The 24,370-nt window shown below is 36.3% G+C and overlaps 1 protein-coding gene across 1 annotated transcript; it reads left to right on the plus strand.

Annotated features, from left to right (window-relative positions):
* The first annotated feature begins 726 nt into the window (after positions 1–726).
* LOC129952245 (nonsense-mediated mRNA decay factor SMG8) lies at positions 727–11,313 on the plus strand. The gene is made up of 11 exons (XM_056064742.1): positions 727–927; positions 997–1,135; positions 1,196–1,470; positions 4,367–4,491; positions 4,614–4,707; positions 9,848–10,025; positions 10,081–10,239; positions 10,316–10,417; positions 10,489–10,535; positions 10,596–10,695; positions 10,755–11,313. Exons 1-11 carry the CDS (start codon positions 878–880, stop codon positions 11,097–11,099), a joined length of 1,614 nt encoding a protein of 537 aa, XP_055920717.1. The 5' UTR covers positions 727–877; the 3' UTR covers positions 11,100–11,313.
* The last annotated feature ends 13,057 nt before the right edge of the window (positions 11,314–24,370 follow it).

The following is a 24,370-nucleotide window of genomic DNA, read 5'->3' on the forward strand; positions in this document are numbered from 1 at the left end:
CCCCTGCTTGGGGTCACTATAGGATTTGGGGTGGGTGCGAGTTTGGGTATATGCAAAGTACTTTTCTATTTGAGCACTAAAATAAAAGAAATTACCAAGAAAAAAAAAACAAGTATGGCAACACTGAACAAAAAACAGGGAAGAAATGTCAAAATCAACCATTTTTGAGTGTTTTGTATGGAAAAAAGTGAACTTTAAAAATTAATTAAAAATAGAAATAGATGTTTCCTCGCTCTAAAATTGTTATAGTTATTATTTATTTGCACATATCTATCGAATAAAAAAAACCGCGAGTCGAAATTCGTGCTGCGGTAATGGAAAGTTGAGCCAAAAATTTCAATTCAACAAATAGGACCGATTACAATAACTTTCTATGGGAAGTTATAAGCCATTGAGGACACGAATTATTTTGGTCCTTTTATTGGTACGACTGGTCATTTTTATTTTCAGTTTTGGTCATGCAATTTTTTTTCAAGTGGCAACTGTGATCAGGAGTTTTATGTCCAATGACAGAAATTTTCAATGAAAGCTATTACCAACCTGTCAAACAAAAAACCTATTCCTCTAACTTACCACGTTTTGTTTGGTGTTGGCTCTTTAACCTATGTATGAACACTGCCAAAATAAGAAAAACAACAATTAGTTTAAATGAAAGTTTCCTATCTTTCTGAAAATTGATAGTTTCTGCTCCAAATTGACAATTGACATAAGGTGCTTTGAGAATGCAACCCGACTAAAGTAAACAGACAAGACAATAATTCCTAGTATCAATTGTAAACAAAATTTTGAAGTGCTGTGCATGTTTTAAAGCACAATTTCAAAATATAAATAAAGTTTTTAGTTACAATAAAGTAAAATTCATTAAAAATAAACAAAAATGGCCTTTTTCGAAACATGGGTATATCCAAATGACCCTCCCAAGGCATGGTGGGTTGAGAGTTAATAAAACTAAAATACTGTGCTCATTAAAGCGTTTTTCAAATATATCTTTCACAGCGAAACATTATTTCAAGACGAACGGAAGTTAGTTATTGTTGGAGTAATAGGTAAATCTGCGTTTCCTGATTGCAATAAAATGGCAGGACTCAATGTCTTGCATTCGCATCCTTCCCATTTGAATTATGAATCCAATGAGGTAACTTTTGTTTTATAACTATTTAAGTTTGCTGCGAACATAATAGTTGAATGTTTTTAGGGCGAAATAAGATTCTACTATAGCAAGTCGGAAGATGTACTTTTCTTACATTTCCAAACAACTTACGACGAATACTGCATGCGGGACGCAATGGTTAAAGAAATGGAAAACTCCCAGTACGGTCGTCATTTAAATTTCAACCAATATGTGAGAAATAGATTTGCAAAAATGTTACTTTTCGCAACCCAAGTTTGTCATATCGTGGTGTTTGTTGAACTGAGTGTTACCTTCGATTCATCATTGATATCAATTTTTAAATCGTTGAAACTTATAAGGTCAGTGAGTGTTAATATTATTTTTATTATTATTATAAGAATTATTTATTGAATAAAAGGTTATTTAGGTAAGGAAGTGCTCTAGCTTAGTCGCAAAGGTTTCTCACTTTTGTTTTATTAATTTGTTTGTATAGATATTATTTCCAACTTATATTGCACTGACAAAATTAAAAATAACTTACATAAGTTTGTGAAGAGATTTCACATGTTAATAGGCTAAGTACGTATGTACATAGGGTGTATTAATAATATTTTTGCAGAATAAGCAGAGTAGTTCAGCGGCTCGGTACGTGCTTCGCTACGTATAAAGCATAGAAATAAAAAAAATGATTATAAAGTTAATTTATTCAAACAAAAAAATGAGCCAAATGATATATTGTTTATATTATATTTATCAGCAAAGAGTAAAAAATAAAAAAGAATTGGGTACCCTTACTATAGTGAGTCTATATGGGTTAGTCTAAAACAGTTGGATGAACAATATTTTTAGTTTTTTCATTTTGAGCATGAATAAGAAAACAGTTTAGGGTACCGATTATGGAACAGGCAACATAAAGTTGGCCATGTGAAAAACATGATTCCTCCAAATTGATACCAGAAACGTGAAGTGTTTGCCCTTGGGCCTTATTTATGAACATCGCAAATGATAAACGGATATTGTAATCTTTTGAATTCAAATGGCATATCAGTTGGAAAAATAAGGATACTCGGTATTAAACACACTTCTCCTTTTGATTTACCAGTTAAGATTGTAGCTTCAATCAAATTTGGCAATAACTTTTTCACTGCCAATCTGGTGCCATTACACAGTTTTGGTGGATTAATGTATCGCAATAATATAATCAAAGAACCAATTTTCAGATTCAAGCAATGCGGTGGTATATCAACCGGTTCCAATGAATTTAAAAATGCAATTGGATAATTAATTGCCTCATCTTGATTAATAACACTGTCAATTAATTTATATGTCGTGACTACACCTGGCAGTTTCGCTTGAATTTGAATGGCATTGATATGAATGTTTTTCGGTGCTAAAACAAACCAATCATGATTTCTGTAATTCTGAAAAATATTTGGAAAAACACATTCAATCAACTCATCTATAGATTGCGCAATTTAACAAAAATTGTTCGGTAAAGCGATCCATCCGTTGGTACTGTCGATTAGTATTTTCCCATGACCAGTTGCTTCATTATGTAGATGAACACGCATATTAATGTTCAGTGTCAATTTTAGTACATATCTCCAAAGAACTGATGAATTCAAACGGGCGTTTATTTCATCAGTAGGAGCTGACCTATGAATGACAGGCAATGTTTGACGAAAGTCCTCTAACAGCAATATCAGAGCACCACCAAAACAGCTGTTGATTACCGCGTAAATCTTGCATCCTTCGATTAAATGCTTTTATTGATTTTGTATTCACCATTGTGCGCTCATCCCATAAAATAATTGTTTAATCGCAGAACTTTTGCCATAGCGGAATTACTCGAAGTTTGCAAGTTGGAGTTTCAATCAATTTTAATGCAGAGTGTGTGGTCCGACCACCTTCTAATAATGTAGTAGCAATTCCCGAAGATTCAAGTGCCAAATGCAATTTTCTGTTCCGTTCGAATAGTTGCTTATACAACGAAAGTTATTATTATATTCGATTGTACAAATAAACTTACATATGTAAATCATTAGAATTGAACTCCTATTCACGTTGCGTGTGTACCTATACCTCAATACACTTGTTAGATTTTTGAACTTGTACCGAACAATTTTCTGTTTCACAAACTACAAAATTCAATCCAACAAATTTGTAAGAAAAGAGACACAAAAAAGGGAAAATTGTAATTTCTAATTACAAAAAAAAAAACCGTTTCACCGTTTGATTTTCAGACTTGTAAACTACAATTTGTTTTCAAAAATTTGTAAGTCGGCGGACAGAGAAGTTAGCTATAAATAAACAACATACAATTTGTCTTGCAAACTTAGTATGTGAGAAAAAAGATGTGTTATTCGGTAAATTTTCGAACGTTATAACACACAATGCCAAGGTTATGGAGCGGCAACAAATTTTTGAAAATATAAGATCCCATGGAATTTTAATGAAATGTCAATAAAAAGTTTTTTTTCAGTCAATGCTTGATCCAATTTGTTCTATTATTTCCTCCGCCTTTACACGTTCCAAGCGAAACATGTGATGTAAAAGTATCAGAAATTTCAAAATTTATACGCGGTTGAAACATTTTTCTTCATCTACGTATATGTTGCACGAAATTGTCACTTAAAACACTATCGTTGCTACTATGCCTGCAACGACGTAACGACATTCTTAAACTGGGAGACAATATTCTTATTGCAAATTACAAATTGTAATAAAATGTACACATCATCTTTCTATTATAAGAAATTTTCATAAACTGCACAAAGTTGTAAATATATTTGATTTGGTGGAACACAAACTTACAAAAAAAAATTTATTTTACAAATTTGTATTTGTAAACTACAACAAAAAAAAACTTTTTGGTGAAACGCAAATAATGAAATTTCTACAAATTTCTCTTTGTAATCTACAATTACAATTTTGTAACACAATTATCTCGTGAAACAGAAAAATTCAATATTTCTCCAAATTTGTTAAAAAAACACTTGTAATTTACAATTTGTAATTTGGAAAAATAGACCACTGGATTATTTTTATTTTACAATTTAACTTCATGGAAAATTAAAAAAAAATCATCGAGTATACAAAATTTTAAGAAATTCAATATAAAGTGGTGATGGTATTTCCAAAGGGACATTTTTAATTTTTCCGTACACTAATCCGTAAGTGGAATTGATAGACAAAGCTTAATTTCTCATAGGAAAAAACATGTACAAAAATGCATCATTCTTATGTCATTCACAGAGAAAGGCATGTCCTTAAATTCCTTCCAAAATTAATGAAAAGCTCAAGTGCATATCTCGGAAAAGGCTATCGCGTTTGTTCTCCAAGATGTTTATTTTTCTTTGAAAACTATCCAGATGGATATGGTAAGTACTCAATGTAAACATTAAGTGCCTTCCAATTGCCATTTTAAGCATAAGAGATAAATAACCTCTTTATCACTTTCAATAAGTCCATTTAAAAATATGTATTATTCTTTTTATTTAAGATAAAACAGAAGAATCCATTTCAAAACTTGAATTCGAAATTGAAGATAATATTTATAAGATGTTTCGAAATGAGCTAATCATCCCGAATAAAAGGTAATTAAACACATAATTTAAAATTAAATAGAATCTTACAATATCATGATATGTTGATAAAACGAAGAAAATTTATGTTTTTGATAGTATGTGCAGCAGCACATTGACATCTTCTCCCTCCCTGTTTATAAAAACAATGATTAAATTGCCTTTGTTTTGCTATCACCAAGTTTATGTTATACTAATTTTAAGACTTAAGATAAGATTTAAGATACTTCTGAAACACTTTACAATTTGTACACTGTTGTGGCTGCTCCTTATTATCCACCCACAACGAGCTCTTTGTAGGCAGGAAATTAGGGTCCGATTAGAGACAACAAAAATAAACTACATAGAAAACGATTCAGATACCGGACGCTGGAAAAGCAAATACCCGCCGCGTGGCTCCGGCGGTTAAAGCTCCCGTTGTTGTTTCTTTATTTTGTGTCGAAGGAATTTCCCTAGTAGTCTTGTTCTTGCTTATAGTTTTATATGTATTTTTCGTGATATATTTCTCTAAATAAAATAATTAAGCCTCTTTGTAAAAAGAAAAAAAAGCAATGCTATCAAATTCAGTCTTTTTTATTTTTGGTTTGGCTTTAGAGATGGTATTTCCAGGAGAGTGCGGTATGAGGAGTTAATTTCAGGTTTGGCGGAAATGTTATTTCACGGCGGTGAACTTTCCTGAGTCCGCCTTTGGGGAATCCGAAAAACAGGCCGAGTAGATTCCAGGTAGGGTGGGTAAAGGCCAGTCCGTGACGTCATCAGCGGTCGCCGATAAATGTGAACGAAGTGGTGGTAGTGCACAATTAATGCTAATATATCCGGCATGATCTATATTTTTGTAAAGAGGTGAGTTCCGCTTACGTTAGCAAGACCCCCCCAACATCCGACGAGCTCAGCTGTGCACCGCAAGCATGCCGCAGCTACCGTAACGGACATTCCTTCCTCCACCCAATCCCTATCCTAGTTCCCATCCCAGAGTTACCTTTTTCGACTGTAATAAACTCTTATTGGGTAGGTCGAATTGGGAACTATTTCATTCTTAGGCAACGGCCTAGTCACTGTTAAAGCTTCTGTTCCCAGTTTTGGTGGCTTCAATCGGCACTTGATAGTGGGTAGTCGGGATTAGGTTTTAAGCCTTGGGCGGCTTACATACTTGTTTCATAGTTTTAGGTTTTAGTTTTAAGTAGAAAAGGCATGGTGGCACAAAAAAAAATAAAAAAACATGGAACATAAAAAAAAAACAAAAAAAAACATTAAAAAAAAGACAACAAAATATGAAAACAAAAACGTTAGATATTTAGATTTGCTGCTGTGGTTGTTCTAGTTTTAAGTAGTTTATAGGTAGAATAGGTAGTTTAAGTTAGCTTTAAGTTTTATATTGAGGACCTAATTGTAAGTAGTTTTTAAGTAAAAATAAAAAAGGATATTGATATTAGTTTTTTTTTTCAATTTTTCTACTAAATACTAAAATAAATACAATTTAATATAAGTAAAATTGATCTTAGGGCCGAAAGGCGTTAGTATTAAGTGTTATAGTTTAACTTAGAGTGTCCGTATGGGACCATTAAGTTAGTTGTAAGTTATGGAAAATTAAGCTAGTTTTATGAATTTTTGTCTAGTGTAACCGACTAATTTGCCATTTGGTTCAGCTTGCCGGAAATATGCCCCATTAGCTAGCTCTGCCATGGGTTCTTGAACCTAAGACGATTACAAAAAAAATTTTAACTTCCGGCCTGAGCGTTAAAGTTGTCGATTTACGCGCGAGTATGTCGCCTCTACCCATTCTACCACGGTTGCCTCCCTCGCCAGGACAACCCCTTGACTAGGCTTCTTCATGTCTTCATCTCTTTATTATCCTTGCTTCATCCTTCTCATCCTCTTACAAACAAATTTAGTTCACCATTATCATTTCAACTTTATTTCAAACATGATTTAAATATACGTTTAAGTTGTATTTCTTCATTTTTACTCGTACAGGTTATTAAAGTCTCAGCTTCGATTTAATTGAAAATAATACAAATTTACGAAAGCTCTAATGGCCCTTGCGGTTTTCAAATCAAAGTTTAATTCAAAACAAATCTTAACCCGTCTTCGATTTATTCACAAATTTGGAATATACAATCCTCTTTTGTCGCAATCAAGAATAAAACTTTAATCCCCACTTGTTACCGCCCTCGCGAAAGAAATTTTGTGCGTATATATATCTGTAGGTATATTTGTGCATACATATATAAAAATTAAAAATAATCTCACCCTTGTCCTTCTGTTTGTAGTGGCCACTGCTGCAGGAGAATAAGGAGGTATCACTTTTTCCTTTTTTTTTGTGCACGCTTTTCTGTGCCTTTGTTTCTTATACACACGATTATATATATATATAAGTACAAATAACTTAATCGCGAATTAAAAACTAACACACGGTTCGCGTAATTAAAATTTTTGTTTAAATTTTTGAATTTGAATTTTTGACTTTGACCACTTCGAGAAAAAATTTGAATTATTGATTTAATTAATTATAGATTGTTAAAAAAACGAAAAATGAAATAAAAAAATTTGCATATCCAACTCGATTCGAACCGTATTCATCTTTTTTCTTTGTTTTGGCTGTTAAGTTTACCGGAGTCTTATCACCCACGGCTACCGGTTCGCTCCAATTCCGCTTTCTGCAACACTCTTGGGTATGCGGCTAGTTTCTTTTTTGGTTTTGTCTTAACGTTTCTGGATTTTTTTTTTGTCCAGACAGGGAACTTAAAACAATCCTCCTGTCTATGAACTCAAGCTAATCTTTTGTCTCTGAATTTCCCTGCTTTTGTAAGTTATGTAATTTCCTTTTTTAAATTTTTTTTTTTGTGTGGTTAAAAAAAAATTGGTCGATAGACACCCGTATCAACAGTTTATTTCAAAGCAAAAGGACTTGTTTTGTGGCTGGTCGATTTAAAAAAAAAGAGATTTGAAATTTTCTTTTTCTTTCGACCGACACTTTAACCGTCAACATTTTGTGCTAAATTAGCAAATACAATTCAGCCAACCAGTTCTCTGGATACATTTGATGCCCTATCATCCCCCATTCTCCCAAAAGAATATTTATCACTCAGATATCTCACTGAGATTTCTCATTGATTTCATTGTCCCCGTTCTTACTCTCCAAACCTATCCTTAGCTCTAATTCTGACCTGCATTACCGACTCGCAATATCGTAACCCTTGATGTCATTTATGTCAGTTTGACAAGTCAAGAATTACGATCATTTTTTTTTGTTTATATCGTCGGTCGTCGTCGTCGTCGTCGTCGTTGTAATCGTTGATTCCTTTAGTGTTTAATTCTTCGTCTTTTGAGAATTTAATAAATAAAGAAAGTAAATAAATGGTCAATATGTAACACTAGCTTTAATATATGTTTAAGAATGAATTAATAAAAATGAATTTAAAAAAAAGCTTCGGTTCCCATCGATCACTGAAACCAAGCATCAGTGAGCGTGGTTAGTAGACAGATGTGGGACCGTCTCGAAACCTACCGCGTGCTGTTGTCATGTGTTCTTTCTGTCTGTTATTCTTTCTCTTCTGTCCTTCTGTCTCGTACATAGTCTAGTCGCTCAAGGTGCTGTGTTCTCTACTCTGTACATTTATGTGCTGAATTGTGTGAAATGTAATGTAATGTATTTCATTCAATTCGCTGAAATGAAATTGTGCAAAGGAAATTTTCATTAACCTAGAAGCTGTTCTTTTACATAAATGTTTAAGATCGGCTGCAAATGCATTTGTTCAGTAATCGACAGACAATACTCACAAAGAAGTTGTTTCCTGGTGGAGCATGGAGATAGGATCCCTTTGCCCTATAAAACAAAAATCCTGGAGACTCTTGAAAAAAACATCCTACTTATCTATCTATCTTGTAACCTACAGTAAAAGAGAAGAAGTTTTAAGTTTTAAATAGTTCATATCGAATCCAAACTCCACATCTAAGAAACTATGAACGCTTACTTGAAATTGTTACATTACATTACATTTACATACTACTTAGCACATAAATGTACAGAGTAGAGACACTGCACTTTAATACCTTGAGCGACTAGACTATGTAAAATGGTAACAAAAAAAGACATACATACAAGACAAAGAGACAGAAGAGAAAGAACAACAGACAAAAAGAAACACATGACAACAGCACGCGGTAGGTTTCAAGCCGGTCCCGCATCTGTCTACTAACCGCGCTCACTGATGCTTGATTTCGGTGATCGATGGGAACCGATGCTTTATCAGTGACTAGGCCGTTGTAATTGGAAATAATATACCTCACTCAATCAAAGGTAATATAGCTAAAACAAAAACTACAACGTGTTCACAAGAAATTATCGAACTTTTTGCAAAAACATGAAAATTCTCCGGCAATTTTGTATCCTACTTTCATTAGAGAGAAACATAATTTAGTGATCCCATCTTACTTAGTTAGAAAGTTGGCTACGCCTTGTTAAAGGCACAACCCCTGGATTTCACCGCATATCCTATGCCATGCTTAAAACCAGTTTCAAAACCTTTTACTTAGATTGTTGGATAAGTTCAACCAATCAACGAAGGCATAATCCGCCATGGCTGAACATTGGCGAGAATTGTTCCGATCCCAAAGATTGATAAAGATCCTTCTGTTATCCCAGGATACCGTCTTGTTTTACTCCTTTCTTGTCCAGGTAAAGTCTTAGAAAAGATAATTTCCGGACGATTGTTCTTGTTTCTTGAATAAAAAAAATTATTTTACAGACAAGTGACAAGTGGCGTTTACAAAAGAACGTGAACCACCGCTGCACTTCTGCACGTCTGAGTCCTTTCGATTGATTTTGAAAAAGCTCTTGACAAATAGGAAATTGGGCCCAAAATGCTGAATTATATATTCTTCTAAAAGCAATAGATATTTCCGTATTAAGGCATATGTTACCTGCTCGTCTATTCAAAATTTGGAAAATGGCATTCCTTTATCAGTCGTCCTTTTTGTAATTGCTTTTAATGAAATCACGTCTATAGTTTGATTCTGTACAAATTTAAAAAAAGAGCATTACGATAGGGAAAATTTATTAAAATATCTTTCTTTTAAATGGTTTTTATTTAATATATAAAAACGTTTTATTTAAAATAATTTGAATAAAGTGTTTTTATCTCACAAACAGTGGAACGCCACTCTTTTCATTGCCTGGAAATAAACGGTTTGTGTATTACAATACAGACGATAAAATACGAGAAGATCCCCTTTTACAAACACTTCATGAACTACAATGTTCTTTTGAAAAGAATAGTTATTTTAAAGACGACACTAAGAGCAACTTGGAAGAACTCCGTCTGTTTGGTGTATGTTTCTCTTTCTCATTTTTGTATATGAAAAATAAAATAATTTTCTTAATAGGGTTTCGGAATACCTCTTGCTCAAAATGTCGATGCGGTTATTGAAGAACAACCAAAAAGGAATAATTTTATGAATTTTTTGAAAGATCATATTAAAGAAGCCTTACAATTTGGTTTCGATGATGGTGTTTCAAAATTCAAAAGCAAAAATAATTTTTTGGTAAATGCCTATTTCTTAGATTTTTGAATATTCATAAAATTCCTTAAAATATTGAATATTAATTTTTATTAACTAGGTTCCCACTGTGAGGACGTGGTATGAAACTTTTAAGCTCTTTCATAACATCTTCGTAGAAAATTTCGATAACCCAAACTATGAACCTGCAGATCCATCCTACGTAAGTGTTTCTAATTATAAATAATTCAAAAATTTTACTCCAAATACTTACTATTTTCAATTGTTTTGTAGAAATTTTTCCTGGAAAGTTTTGAGAAACTAATGGACATAGATGAAGGGTATGTACCGCATATAAAAGAGTGAAACATCATATACCCATTTTCGAATAATTATTTTAGATTTTTTTCAAAGTGTTGCGAGAATGGAATTAAAAAAGCTTGTAATCTCTATAATAACCCAGTTTTGAGTCATTATGGAAAGTCATTTCAAAATGCATTGGTAAAAAAGTATACATTTATTTTTAAAGTAAATAATAATTTTTAATTCTGCAATTAAAGATCGACGAAGCACTATCTGTGTATTCTGCTCATGCAAGGGGACCTAATGTGGATAAATCTGAACAAAAACTTGTGGACAATTTTGAACAGTGCTGGATTGCAGAAAAACATTCGGAATCCCTAAATTTCCGTTCGAAAAATAACACGATGTGGAAACAAAGTCGCAAAGACTGTTATGCAAATTCAAATAGTAATAATTTAGCTTCAACTTGCAACTGTAGACACACACAATCTTCTCGTGAAGATCCATATATTATGCGGCAGGAAAATTATGAGTTTTACCAAATAATACCAGATGTTTGTCTATTTTGTGTAAAGAATAAAAAACCTGGGCTATTGCATTAAAGAAATAGCTTTGGTTTTAACTAAGCTGACAAAAAGATCATTGAAAAGAGGTCAGGTCTTTTTTTTAATATATAAGAATTTTGTGTCCGGTATCTTTCTCTTGGTACAAAATATTAGTTTAAAAATTGATGTTTAAATAATTAAATAGAGAAGGTACACGGAGCTCTCAAAGCAACATATTTTTATCTATTGAGAAATAAAGAAATTGAATGTCTCCGTCTTGCTCTTGATGGGTAAACATCAGCTCGCAATTTTGACAGTGACTTAAAAATTCCATTACAAGTGTTCTATCTTTCCCTTTCACTCATTTGTGCTTACTTGCCTGTGGTGATTTTTTTTTCTAGTTGTTCTCGTTTGAAAACAAAACCACATTTTTTTCACGTGCTTGGTTTCTTCCTTTAGACTTCCCCATTATGGGGTCTAAATCTAGATTGAATCGATATGAAGGGTTATCACCTGATACCCCACTATCGAACCCACTAGCAAAAAAACATAATTTTTGATGAATTCCCATCTCTTCCAACTAAAACCATATCCAAAAATCACAAATTTGAAGTTATATCACAAAAGAGCGATGATAATCCCATCTCATCCATAAGCGTATTCGTATTAAAAAAAGCAGTAAGTACTGAATACGAAAATGTAACACAACTCCGTGATGGTAGTATCCTTATCCTAGCAAAAAATAATAAAGTTTCCGAAAAGTTTTTAAAATTTACAAACATGTGCCCAGTGCAGGTTAAATATCATAATCTTCTCAACTGTTCGAAAGGCGTAGTGTATGCTCCCTGGCTCAAAAATACTCCTGAATCAGAAATTGTAGCTAAATGCACACACAAAACGTAACGAGTTGTCATTGAACTTTCGTTGGGGAAGGTCCCCCTGTGTTGTGCGTCTGTTGCGCATGCGCGTCTTGTTCAAGTCTTGTGCCTAATCGTGATATTTGTCTAATTGTTTCCCCTAAATCCTAATGTTAACATAAAAAATTAAATAAAACAAATAATCAATAACAAAACGAAACAACTGGTTCAACTCAGTAATATTTTGTCTTATAGTCTTCGTCTATTTTGGCTTTTGTGTTTCTTTTAGTTGCAATGGCTGGAAATTTCAGGGTAGATTATTGTAATATTCTTGGGCTTAGATCGAATTTTCTTTCTGTCTACTCCCATACTGCTTTAATCAGGCCAGCTGTATTGGCACTAAGTGAAACCCAAGTGGGTGAGGATTCCGATCCCACTGAATTCTTTATTCAAGGGTATAGCTTGGTGCCTTTATTCTTTTCCCACCATGGCCTCGCCATATACATTAGGAATGATGTTGCTTATCAGCTCTTACCACAATATGGTCTTTGCACCAATTCCTTTTTTAATTATATGTGGTTTAAATTCTCCGTGAATAAGCAAATCATTCACTACTGCTTCCTTTATCGAAGCCCAAATTTAGACAGAGTATCAACTTCTCGTGAATTTGATGCTTTGTCTGATTCCATCCAAAGAATTGTTTCGTCCTATCCTCGCACTGAAATCGTTGTTACGGGCGATTTCAATGTACACAATTCTTCATGGCTTCAACATTCAGGCCAGACAACACCCGATGGAGTGTGTGCAGAAATCTTCGCTGAGTTGAACCACCTAACTCAGCTTGTCAACGAGCCCACCCGAATATCGGACGTTGAAGGTCGAGCAGAAAACACTCTTGACTTGTTTCTTACCTCTGACCCTGATAAGTACACTGTTAGTGTTCTATCTCCTCTAGGCACATCTGACCATTGTGTTATATCAGCAAATTTCTCGTGTCAAAACTGTTCAGTTAAAGAAAGAGCTCCTATGAGAACCGTTTGGCAATACGAGAAAGCCAACTGGGACGGCCTCAATAATTACTTCAGGATCTTTAACTGGTCACTATGCTTCCTCGATAGTGACGTTGACGCCAGCGCTGATATGATCACAAGTTTAATTCTCCTGGGAATGAGAACTTTTATACCAAACATGGTTAAAAGTATCAGACCCAAGGGAAACGCTTGGTTTGATGCGAGCTGTAAAGAGGTTATTAGGGCCAAAGAGGTTAGTTTCCGTTGCTATAAAGCCAACCGTACTGAGGAAAGCCGGAAAAAGTTCAAACAAGCCAGGAAGGCCTGCAACGCCCATATTCGACGGACCAAATTTGTACATGACGAAAATTTACGGCAAAAAATAATGCAATGTCCCAAAGGCAGTAAAAATTTTTGGTCATTTGTAAAAAACATGAGGAATTCTTCCTCTTCTTCGGTTCCTACGCTCGTTGATAATGACACTCCTTTTGTTAGCTCTTTAGAGAAAGCTAATCTCTTTGCTAGGCAGTTCGCCGCCAATTCTACGCTGCCAGTGAGTGTTATGACTCCGCCTGTACTTGAGCGAGTTAGTGATTCTATGGGACCAATCTTTTTTCGCACTCGTACTGTGGCAAGAGTCCTAAGAGATCTAAACACATATAAATCCGCTGGTCCGGATGGTATCCCCGCTATTGTTCTGAAGAGGTGTTCTTCAACGCTGGCAAAACCACTGCGTAAGCTTTTTCATCTGTCCTTCTCCTCAGGTCTCGTTCCGAGCGGATGGAAAACCGCATTTGTCCAGCCTATTCCCAAAAAAGGCGAATCTTCCTCACTGTCTAATTATCGACCGATTGCACTAACGTCCCTTCTTTCCAAGGTCATGGAAACGCTGATTAATTATCAGCTCAAGAAATATCTTGAAGAACGGAAGCTTCTTAGTGACCGACAGTATGGCTTTCGTAGCAATAGGTCCACTGGTGATCTCATTGTTCATCTCACCGAACAGTGGAACAAATCTTTACATCGTTTTGAAGAAAGTAAGATTATTGCACTTGATATTTCAAAAGCATTTGATAGGGTTCGGCATCAGGCTCTCTTATCGAAAATGCGTGCTTTCGGTTTGCATGAGCCCCTCCTTCATTGGATTAGAAATTACCTTTCGAATCGTTCAATACAAGTTGTATTGGATGGATTTAAGTCTGAAAACCACAAAATAAATGCTGGTGTGCCCCAGGGCTCTGTTTTATCTCCAGCACTCTTTCTCATTTTTGTTAATGATCCCCAGTCTGCAACTTCTAATCCATTACATTGTTTCGCTGACGATAGTACTCTTGTCATATTTGTTTTTAGATTCACGCCCTCTTTTTCGGATGTGGAACTGCAACGACAAAATATGATAAGCTCCTTAAATTCCGACCTAAACTACATTTTACAATGGGGAATAAGAAATCGCGTGGAGACTGAACATCTCGATATTCTCGGTATCTGTACCACCAAACACCTCTTGTGGGACGATCACATACGCGATGTCACTAAAAATGCTGCAAGTTGTTTGGGTTTTTTAAGGCGATGCAAGAAGTTTTTCTCCCCTCTGGTGTGCTGGCTGTTATCTACAAAACTTATATACATCCAAAGCTTGAGTATAACTCTCATCTCTGGGCTGGTGCAACTGCAACCTACTTAATACTCTTGCACAGTATTGAACGTAGAGCATTTAGATTGATTACCGTCAAGTACAGAGTTTCGTTCTTTAGCCGTGCTACGCGAATGTGGAATGCCTTGCCACACTCTGTCTTTCCCAGCTATTGCAATATTCAGGAATTCAAAACCAATGTGCACCGACATTTCCTTTCAACCCCTCTCTCTCTTTCCTAGTGCTCACACTGTGTCTACATAATAAGGGTAATATATCCCCTTGAGTGTGCGCTTATTATAAAAAAAAACCGAAGTTTATAAATTCACCAAAGAAATTGAAAGCAATAAACGCACTCCCACCGGTCTTATGTTGTTTACATTTACCACAATTGAAATAGGTTGGTACAAGGCCAAAGTCAACAAATACATTCCGAATTCCAGCTGCTTGGTCACACGAAAAAACGTTGTGTCAGAGAAACTGCGTAACATGCAATTTGCCACCACACAATAAGGACCCCTGTACACGTATTCTGTGTGCCAATTGCCTCGATCCCCACCCCCCTCATCTCTAGACTGTCCAAAATACAAACAAAATAAAGAAATGCTCACAATAAAAACAAGACAAAAGTGCATCATAGCTGAAGCCAAGCGCGCCTATAATCAACTTAACCCATCATCAACTCAATCCAATGTTAATACCTATTCCTACAAAGCACGTCAACCCAACGCCATAAAAAGCTCAAACCTCCCAACAGAAACAACTAAACAAACCGAACAAACAAACAACTCCCCGAAACAAATCTCCTCTGCACAAACTAGTTCAAGTCCAATCTCAAATGAAAACCAAACTCCTTGCAATAATAATCCCACTAAAAACCAAATCTCATCTTCCCAAACTAATTCAACTTCAATCTCAAATCAAAGCCAAATATCAAATACTCTTCCTTATCTAGGGGAAGTAGGGGCAAGACCGCACATTTAGTGCTTGACTGCCTCAAGAACTGTTATAAAACATCTTTTAAGGAAAATAAAGTCTTTATTCACTAAGTCTTACATTTCATCTAGCAACTTTGATTATTATAATAAATAAAAACTTATTCAAAAAAAAATAAAGTTTAAAAAAACGGTCTTGCCCCCATATGGGGACAAGATCGCCCTACCAATTTTTTTTGGGGCAAATTATTATTTGCAAAAGTCACAGTGACATCTTCATCTTCTCCAACTCCAGCGCAAGCTTCATGAGCCCAGCCAGAACACATGGTACATTTTATCCAGCCATCAGTTGGGTTCGATTTGGAAAAAAGCTCCAGACAGAAGATGCAACTACAAGCTGCAACACCAATATCCTCATCCTCACTATCAGCAACATTCCTTGAAGCCTGTTGGTTTACTTTTTTTGTGTTTTTTATGTTGACTTGCTTTTTTTTTATCTTTGTTAGCAACTAGTGCTTCCAGCTCAGCTTTATATGGTGAACTTGTCAAAATTGCCGTTTTTCCCCGCCTTGTCTTTCTCAAAGAAAAAGTTCTCTTTCCAGAAGGTAACTTAACAAGCTCTTTTGGAGAAGATAAAATGAAGGCTGTAGTTCCTGACGTTGATGGAGTGTTGTTTAAGGCAGCTAGAGCATCGACGAAGTCTGTGTTAACAAAGTTTTCCTGCGTGGAAATCATTGTTGTTGCAGGTGGTTCAATTGAACGTGCCCTTTCAAGGGGTGCTTCAAAAACATCTTGTAATGTGGAATTTGTGACAAGTTCTTCAGCGACTTCTGTGAAAGGCCTGTTTGTGGTTTCTGCTGGTTCACACGTCACTATTTAATGGATAAATTCCAGTCTTCTTAAATGCGTAAACTGCTGTCTGAATGATGGCAGATTTCATGCAAGCGACGCCAAATAGCCCGTCTAGTAATAGTAAAACCGGGTTATCCTTTTTTGGATTCGAATGTTTAAAAAAATGGTCAAACCATGTTAAAAACAAATCTGTCTGCATCCAACCACTGGGATGATAGACAGCAATTGAACATGGTGGAGCTCTCTCTAGTATGTTTACATGTCTATGCGCTCTGACTCGAGGAAAAACGAACAAAGGCGGTATAAACTGTCCAGAAGCACTCATGCAGATTTCAATTGTTACTATTTTGCACCCGTTCTGCAGCAGTAAGAGTTCCAACCTTATGATTGAAATTAAAGATAAAGTATTGACGTTAAGAAAAGAAAAAGGAACTTACCTGGGGTTTTCCTTTCTTAGCCAATACTTTTGATACTTTTTTGGGAACCGTTGATATGCCCGTTTCGTCGACGTTATAAATACGATCAGGTGTGAAGTGGTATTTATCCATTAATTCTGTCAACAGTTAAAAAAACTTAGCGACAGATACTCGATTGAAACCCATGGCTCTGGCTCGAGAGGTTCCTTTCGGCTTACGAAGGCTAATTTTAGGATTTCTCTTCAAAAAATTTTGCACCCACTTATATCCAGCCATCCCAGTTTCTTTGTCAAAATCGTTTTATATGTTATTTCTTTCTGCTAGTTGGAGTGCAAGTTCCTTGATAGTTATTGGGAACAAACGGCTTTCGAGCTGCATTATATGTTCGGATAATTCATTTTCTTGCTCTTTTGTAAACACGGTTTTAATTGTTCCAAGAGAGCACTTTTTTGCGCAGTTTTTAAGGGTGATAGATTTGTCGACAACTTTCTTATATCTGTCCCTTAGAGTGCTCTTAGGGACATTAAAGGTCTGACAAGCTTTTTTAAACCCCATCTCATTTTTAAGAACGGCATCAAGTGCAGATTTCATTTCCGATTCTTGCCAAGACTGCCGCGTTGTTTTCCGAATGTAATTTCGTACCATATTAGACTAAAAACATTTAAAAAAAGACAGAAATTAGGAAAAGATAAACCCGTCAGCTACTGAAAACATTGGGGGCAAGACCGCATAGGGGCATGACCGCCCATTTGCGGTTTTGCCCCATTCGGATCCTACCGTAACTTATTGAATTACTGGTTGAATTCTTTACTTTTCGACTTTTTTTTCACAATAAACGATGCTGAAAACGCACTTTCTAAATACTAAAGAGAAAAAGTTAATAATTTTAAGTAATTTACTAATAATAATAAACATTACATTGCACCCGAACGATAACGAACTGACGAAAAATCACAGAAAGTACCGTAACTTCTTGTCTTTTTAACCGAGCTATCTCATACTGTCAGACATGATCGATCATACCAAAAGACACATGTTTTGTTAAAAAAGTGTTGCCATTCAAACTTTTTTCATACAATATAGTACAAAAACGGTCTTGCCCCCATATGCGGTCTTGCCCCCACTTCCCCTACAGCCAGCAAAACTCCCAAACAACAGTTCTATTCTTAACCAAAACAATTCATTCTCCCATATAGATGTAACTTACTGTTCTTCGGAACTTTTCCCCGCAATATCATGGAAAACTTTACCTGATCTGCATAATAGTGACCACTTTCCTATTATCAGTGTCATTAATATGGGGAGATCAGTGGAGAAATACCCCCCAAATTTGAAACTCAAAACCGATCTAGCGGAATGGTCCCATTCAATACAATTCAAATCTATCGGACAAACCACCTAGTAAAAACAACAACAAAGAAGCAGCAATCCTCCAAAAATCCTAACGCGTAGCTGCAAACACATCTATCAGGTGCTAGCTACAATCCCAAATTTAACACAATTGTACCTTGCTGGAATTCAGAACTAACAAAACTTCGCAAGGAAAAAATGTTGGCATTAAAAGCATTCCAGAAAAGAAACATACAATCACACTTAATTCATACGCAAAATTTAGAAAATGCCTTAAAGAAAGTAAAGCTAAAAGTTTTAGAGAATGTACGGAACAAATAAACCCGAATTCTACCCCTGCAAAGATATGGCAAAAAGGTTATCCTCTTCCATCAAAAATATATAGTATTTTATCAGAAAATCAAATTATATCAGACACCACAAGTATGGCCGATTGTTTTGCAAAAACATGGTCCGAATACTCAAGCGATTTAAATTTTCCACTTAATTTCACATGCAAAAAAAAATGAAATTATCAATTACGTTCCAAACACCAGTAACCAATTCTCCCGTGAAATCGAAAAACATGTTTCACTTGTAGAATTCGAATCTTGTCTTAGCAAATCTAAGGGAAAAACACCAGGGATAGAATTTCCTACCCAATGATCAAAAATTTGCTTTTAAATGTGAAGCTAAGAGTAATCAAACTCTATAATAACATTCTTGATACCTCAACGATACCTCAAAACTGGAAAACATCCATATTGCTCCCTATCCCCAAACCAAATAAGATCAAAATTTCACTGATTTCATGTTTATCAAAAATTTTGGAAAAAATTATGGCGAAACGCCTATCCAAAAAATGGTTATCTCCAATAGAAGTTGCTTTCAAGCCTAACAAAGGCTGTGCTGACGCCTATCTTCATCTATATTACTACATCTCAAAAGCCATCTCGTCAAAAAATCATGTATCCGTACTTTTATTAGACTTCGAGAGAGCTTTCGATCGAATCGGGAAACATGTTACTTTAAATAAACTAAAAAAATGGGATATTGGTTTTATCTACATTTTTGAATTATCAAGGATTTAAGGAAAGGCTTACTTTTACTTGAGATAGCCCGGCCTATTTCAACAGTAATTTCACGGTTAAGCCTAGTACATACTTCCTCGTGAAGTGAACGTTCGCCAGTGGAGAAAGTGAACTTTCGACATTGCTCACTAGTACACACTTGTGAGTACACGTTGTAAACATGAACAAACCAAATGTCAAAGCTTCACCAACAGTTCCCGTACATTTTGCACGTGAACTGCCCGTGAACGAAAACTCTCCACTTTGTTCTCCACTCAGCTTCACGAGCAAGTTCACGGGTGAACCAAAAACTGAAATTTGTATGGGTTCACGAGATGGTTCACAAGTATGTACTAGGCTTTAGTGCTAATGATATAAACTTCGTTTGGGTCTTTGATGTTGTTAGTCTTTACGGTATCTAAATTCTAGGAAACCCATTTTTTAAATGCCAGTGGTCTATTTCACCAAATTAAAATTTAAATCACAAATTTGTAATTGTAAAATGATTTTCTGTTTCACAAACTACAAAATTCAATCCAACAAATTTGTAAAAAAAGGAACACAAAATAGGGGAAATTGTAATTTCCAATTACAAAAAAAAACGACGTAACCACATTCTTCAACTGGAGACAATATTCTTATTGCACATTAAAAATTGTAATGAAATCAACACATCATCTTTCTATTGTAAGAAATTTTCTTAAACTGAACAAAATTGTAAAATATATTTGATTTGGCGAAACACAAACTTAAAAAAAATGTATTTTACAAATTTGTATTTGCAAACTACAAACAAAAAAACGTTTTGGTGAAACGCAAATAATGAAATTTTTACAAAATTCCGTTTGTAATCTACAACTACAATTTTGTAAAATAATTATCTCGTCAAACTTACTTAAGGTGGCGCTACAGTCCGGGGCGGACCTGGGCCTCAACCAACATGCGTCTCCAGCCATCTCGGTCCCTAGCTAGCTGTCTCCAGTTTCGCACACCAAGTTGGTTGAGGTCCTCTCCCACCTGGGTGCGCCACCTGAGTCGCGGTCTTCCTCTACTGCGCCGTCCCTTGGGATTGGATTCGAAGACCTTCCGGGCTAGAGCGTTGATGTCCATCCACTCTACATGACCTAGCCATTGAAGAAGTCGCATGACAGTGCATCGCCTTGTCTAAAACCTTTTTTGACATCAAATGCATCGGTAAGATCTTTTCCTACCTTGATAGAGCAGCGTGCATTCTCCATCGTCATTCTGCACAAACGGATACGTTTGACAGGGATGCCAAAACTAGACATTGCTCGGTAGAGCTCTTCCCTATAGATGCTGTCATACTCGGCTTTAAAATCGATAAAGAGATTGTGGGTATCGATTTGAAGCTCCTGGGTTTTTTCCAAGATCTGCCGTAGTGTGAATATTTGGTCGATAATGGACTTTCAGACGTTCACATAATACGGCAGAGAGGATCTTATTCGCAATGTTAAGGAGACTGATATCTCTGTATTTGGCGCAATTTAGAGGATCTCCTTTCTTATGTATCGGGCATACTATGCTGAGATTCCACTCATCGGGCATGCTTTCTTCCGACCATATTTTGCAGATGAGTAGGTGCATGCTCCGTACCAAGTCATCGCCTGCTGCTTTGAATAGTTCGGCAGCGATGCCGTCAGCTCCAGCAGCTTTGTTTGACTAAAGTTTAGATACAGCTATTCTCACTTTGTCAAGGTCGGGTAGGAGGAATTGTTGATCTGCGTCGCCTAGGTTGAGTGGTTCTATCTCCCTTACAGCGGAATTCCGTTCGTCATCGCCGTTATATAATTTGGAGAAGTGATCTTTCCATATTCTCAGCATCGACTGTGGTTCTACTACGATGTTCCCTTGATCGTCTTTACAGGCTTCGGTTCGTGGCTGGTACCCTTGGGAGGTTTTTTTACCTTTTGGTAAAATTTACGAACCTCATTCCTGTTGTGACATCCCTCTATCTCCTCGATCGCGCGCTTCTCATGCTTTTTTTTTTCCGTCTAAGAAGCCGACGTTCCTCTCTCCTCTTCTGCTTGTAGAGCTCGCGAGCAGCTCTAGTCCTTTTGTGCAGCGCCGTTTTGTATGCCTCTTGTTTCGCTGCGTGAGCTTGCCGGCATTCGTCGTCAAACCAGGGGTTTCGCTGTGGTGGCCGTGTGAAACCTAGCACTTCAGAGGCGGCATCTCTGATGGCTGCAAGGCAATGTTGCCACTGGTTTTCAACGCTTAAATCAGGAAGCATAGGACTCCTTAGGAGGTTATTAGAGACTCGATCGGAAAAGGACATGGCAGTCTCTTGCGATTGTAGCCGTCTAACGTCGAATCTTCTCACAGTACTTCCTTGTTTTGGCTTGGATCGGGATATCCGTAGACGTACCTTGGCTACAACGAAGTAGTGGTCCGAGTCAATGTTGGCCTCTCGAAATGTTCGGATATCCTATGTACTGCGGAAGTGTCGTGCGTCGATCGCAATGTGGTCAATCTGGTTGACGGTTGATTGATCAGGAGATTTCCATGTCCCCTTGTGAGATGTGTGAACTACGTACTAGCTACCAGAACGTCTCGCCCCCAGGCGAAATCGACCAGCCTGAATCCATTGTCGGAGTTGGTATCTCCCGATTATGTTGGGGCATGCTTGCATATTAGGCTTATGTTGGCGAATTTAGCTTTGATGCGGATTGTCGTGATGCACTCGCTCACACTATTGAAACTCAAGACTTTTTGCCTGAGTCTAGTTCCAACAACAAATCCACACATAAATAGATACTGTCTTTGTTCTCGGTAGCAGTCTTTTAGTTTGCGTTTGCCCGGCCCATCCCATCGCACTTCTTAGATGGCGGTAATATCTGCCTTGCAGTAGTTTAGGGCTGCCGCTAGTTGTTCGGCTGCACGTGGTCTGTTAAGGGACCTAACATTCCACGTACAAATCCGAAGTTTGTTGTCCTTATTTCGTTTGCGTGGGTTGTCAATAGTGAATCCGTCCGTATCCGAGGCTTGTTGGTGCTTCGCAACTAAGGTATTTTTTACGTGGCCAGGAAGTCACCCGACGGCACAACCCCCAACCTGGAGGGCCAGATCCTTAGTTTAACTCCAAGGATGGGGAGCCGGATAAACCGCTCCTTACAGGCCTTGGCTCCGAGTTTGTCGAAGAAGCCCTATAAGGTGTTCACTAAGTAGTTCAACCTTACTGGAACTGTAGAAGCCACCGTTGATTACATCTCGGGAATTCCTCCGCTGCCGTCTGGATAAGGAGAGGTGCCTTAGTGGAAGTGGTGCCTCTCTCGTTTGCTGCCTCCAACAACTTTCCACTGGGGTTAGAACCCAATCTCCAGTTGCGGTACTAGGCACCCGATGTTCACCGCGGGGAGGTGAGAGTAGTTGATAGACAGAGGTGGGTTTTGAGAAAAACCTGTGGACGCTTGTGTCCTCTTGAATGCACATGTCTACCGTTTGAACATCCAGAGTTCACAATAAACGGACTCAAAATCCATTAGAAAATATTACACTTTATTGTTGTATTGATAAAATCCAATCTAAAAATTGTCTTTATAAAGAAATACGAGTTTTGTGACAGAAATTGTCAAACCCTTAGTAATACACAATAACATGTAAACAAAAGGACGTACTGTTAAATAAATAAGTAACTGTATGAAGTTGGGGAGAGTACGATAACTCACGCGACAAAGTTTAATTACTGATTTGTATAGAACAGTTAAAAAGAAGAATTTTTTAGTATGGGAGGGGGGTGTATCTCCCCCCGTTTGGGCGGAAGGGGAAATAAATATGTTCGTTAAATGGAAAAAAAATATTAAAAAATAACGGTAATACTTACAATTAAGAATTATACACTTTTTTAAAGACAACACTTTTGTCTGTTAGCTTGTTTTTAAATCAAGTCAAAATTATAATATCTTGTCGCCTGAGTTATCGTACTATTGCCAGAATTTTTTTTTTACCAAAACCATAATGGTTATTACAAATATTATTATTATTATTATTTATTACAATATAAATAAATTTACATTATAATACAGATTTACAAAGCGCTAGCTACCATGACTTGCGGCTTGAAATATTATAAATATTAGAGTTTATAAAAATAGGAGTATAAGTATAATGTATGGGGCTGCCGGAGATCCGCGGCTCGCTCAAACAGCATGACCGCGAGTCCCCGACAGCCCCTCACATTTATAAATATGACAAATTGCTATATAACAGATTTAATTTTAAGTAAAGTTAATATTTTATATACATTTTTTATGTTTTCAAAAGTGGTTTTTGATAAGAGATCAGTTAAGTTTGTATTGAAAAGACGTTTACACAGTTCGTTTACTTTATAACAGTTAGAGATAAGATGTTTGATTGTTAGGATATGACTGGATTGACATAGGTGGCAGGTTGGAGGATCTTCTTTTTTTAATAGATGTGTGTGTGTTAACTGAGTGTGGCCCAGCCGAAGGCGGATGAAACATTTGTTCATTGCGGTAGATGTTTCAGTTGGAATCGTGATTAGTTCGCCTTTTGGGTTGATGATCGAATAGTGGTGGTTGTAACTGTTCCATTGTTCTTTCCTTTTGTTTTCGTAGAAATTATTAATTACTTTCAGGAAGTCTCTTTTGGAAGGCGCAAGTTCGCATATATTTGTTTGCATTGAAGCATTTTTGGCTGCACTGTCAGCTAAATCGTTTCCTTTGATACCGGAGTGCCCAGGTATCCATAGGAGTTTTAAGTTTTTTTTTTGTTTTTGAAAATATTGTCACGTATTTTGGTGATAACGGGTGACTGGTTTTTAACGTTTCCGATAGCATTCAAAGTGGAAAGGCTGTCCGAGCATATTACTACGTCCTTAGTTTTAGTAATTGCAAATTCTGTAGCTTTTAATATAGCATGCGCTTCTGAAGAGAATACTGAAAAGTAATTTGGAAGTCTGATAGTGTATAAAACGTCTCCTGTCTCCGATACAATTGCTACTCCTGTACCATTTTTGGATTTGGAACCATCTGTGTACAAGATATCCCATGCGTTTTTTCTATATTCTTTTATTTTTCCATGGGATAGTTGTGAGTAGGTTTCTTTGTTTGTGGTATCCTTTTTATAAGTTGAGAGTTTGGTGTCTATTATATTTGTTGGTATCTGCCATGGAGGGTTGTTGCTTAGAGTCAGTTTATTAATTGTTGGCCGAATACCGATGTTTCTAACAGTATCAAGGGCGATATA

This window comes from Eupeodes corollae, chromosome 3, assembly GCF_945859685.1.
Source record: "Eupeodes corollae chromosome 3, idEupCoro1.1, whole genome shotgun sequence".
Taxonomy (NCBI): domain Eukaryota; kingdom Metazoa; phylum Arthropoda; class Insecta; order Diptera; family Syrphidae; genus Eupeodes; species Eupeodes corollae.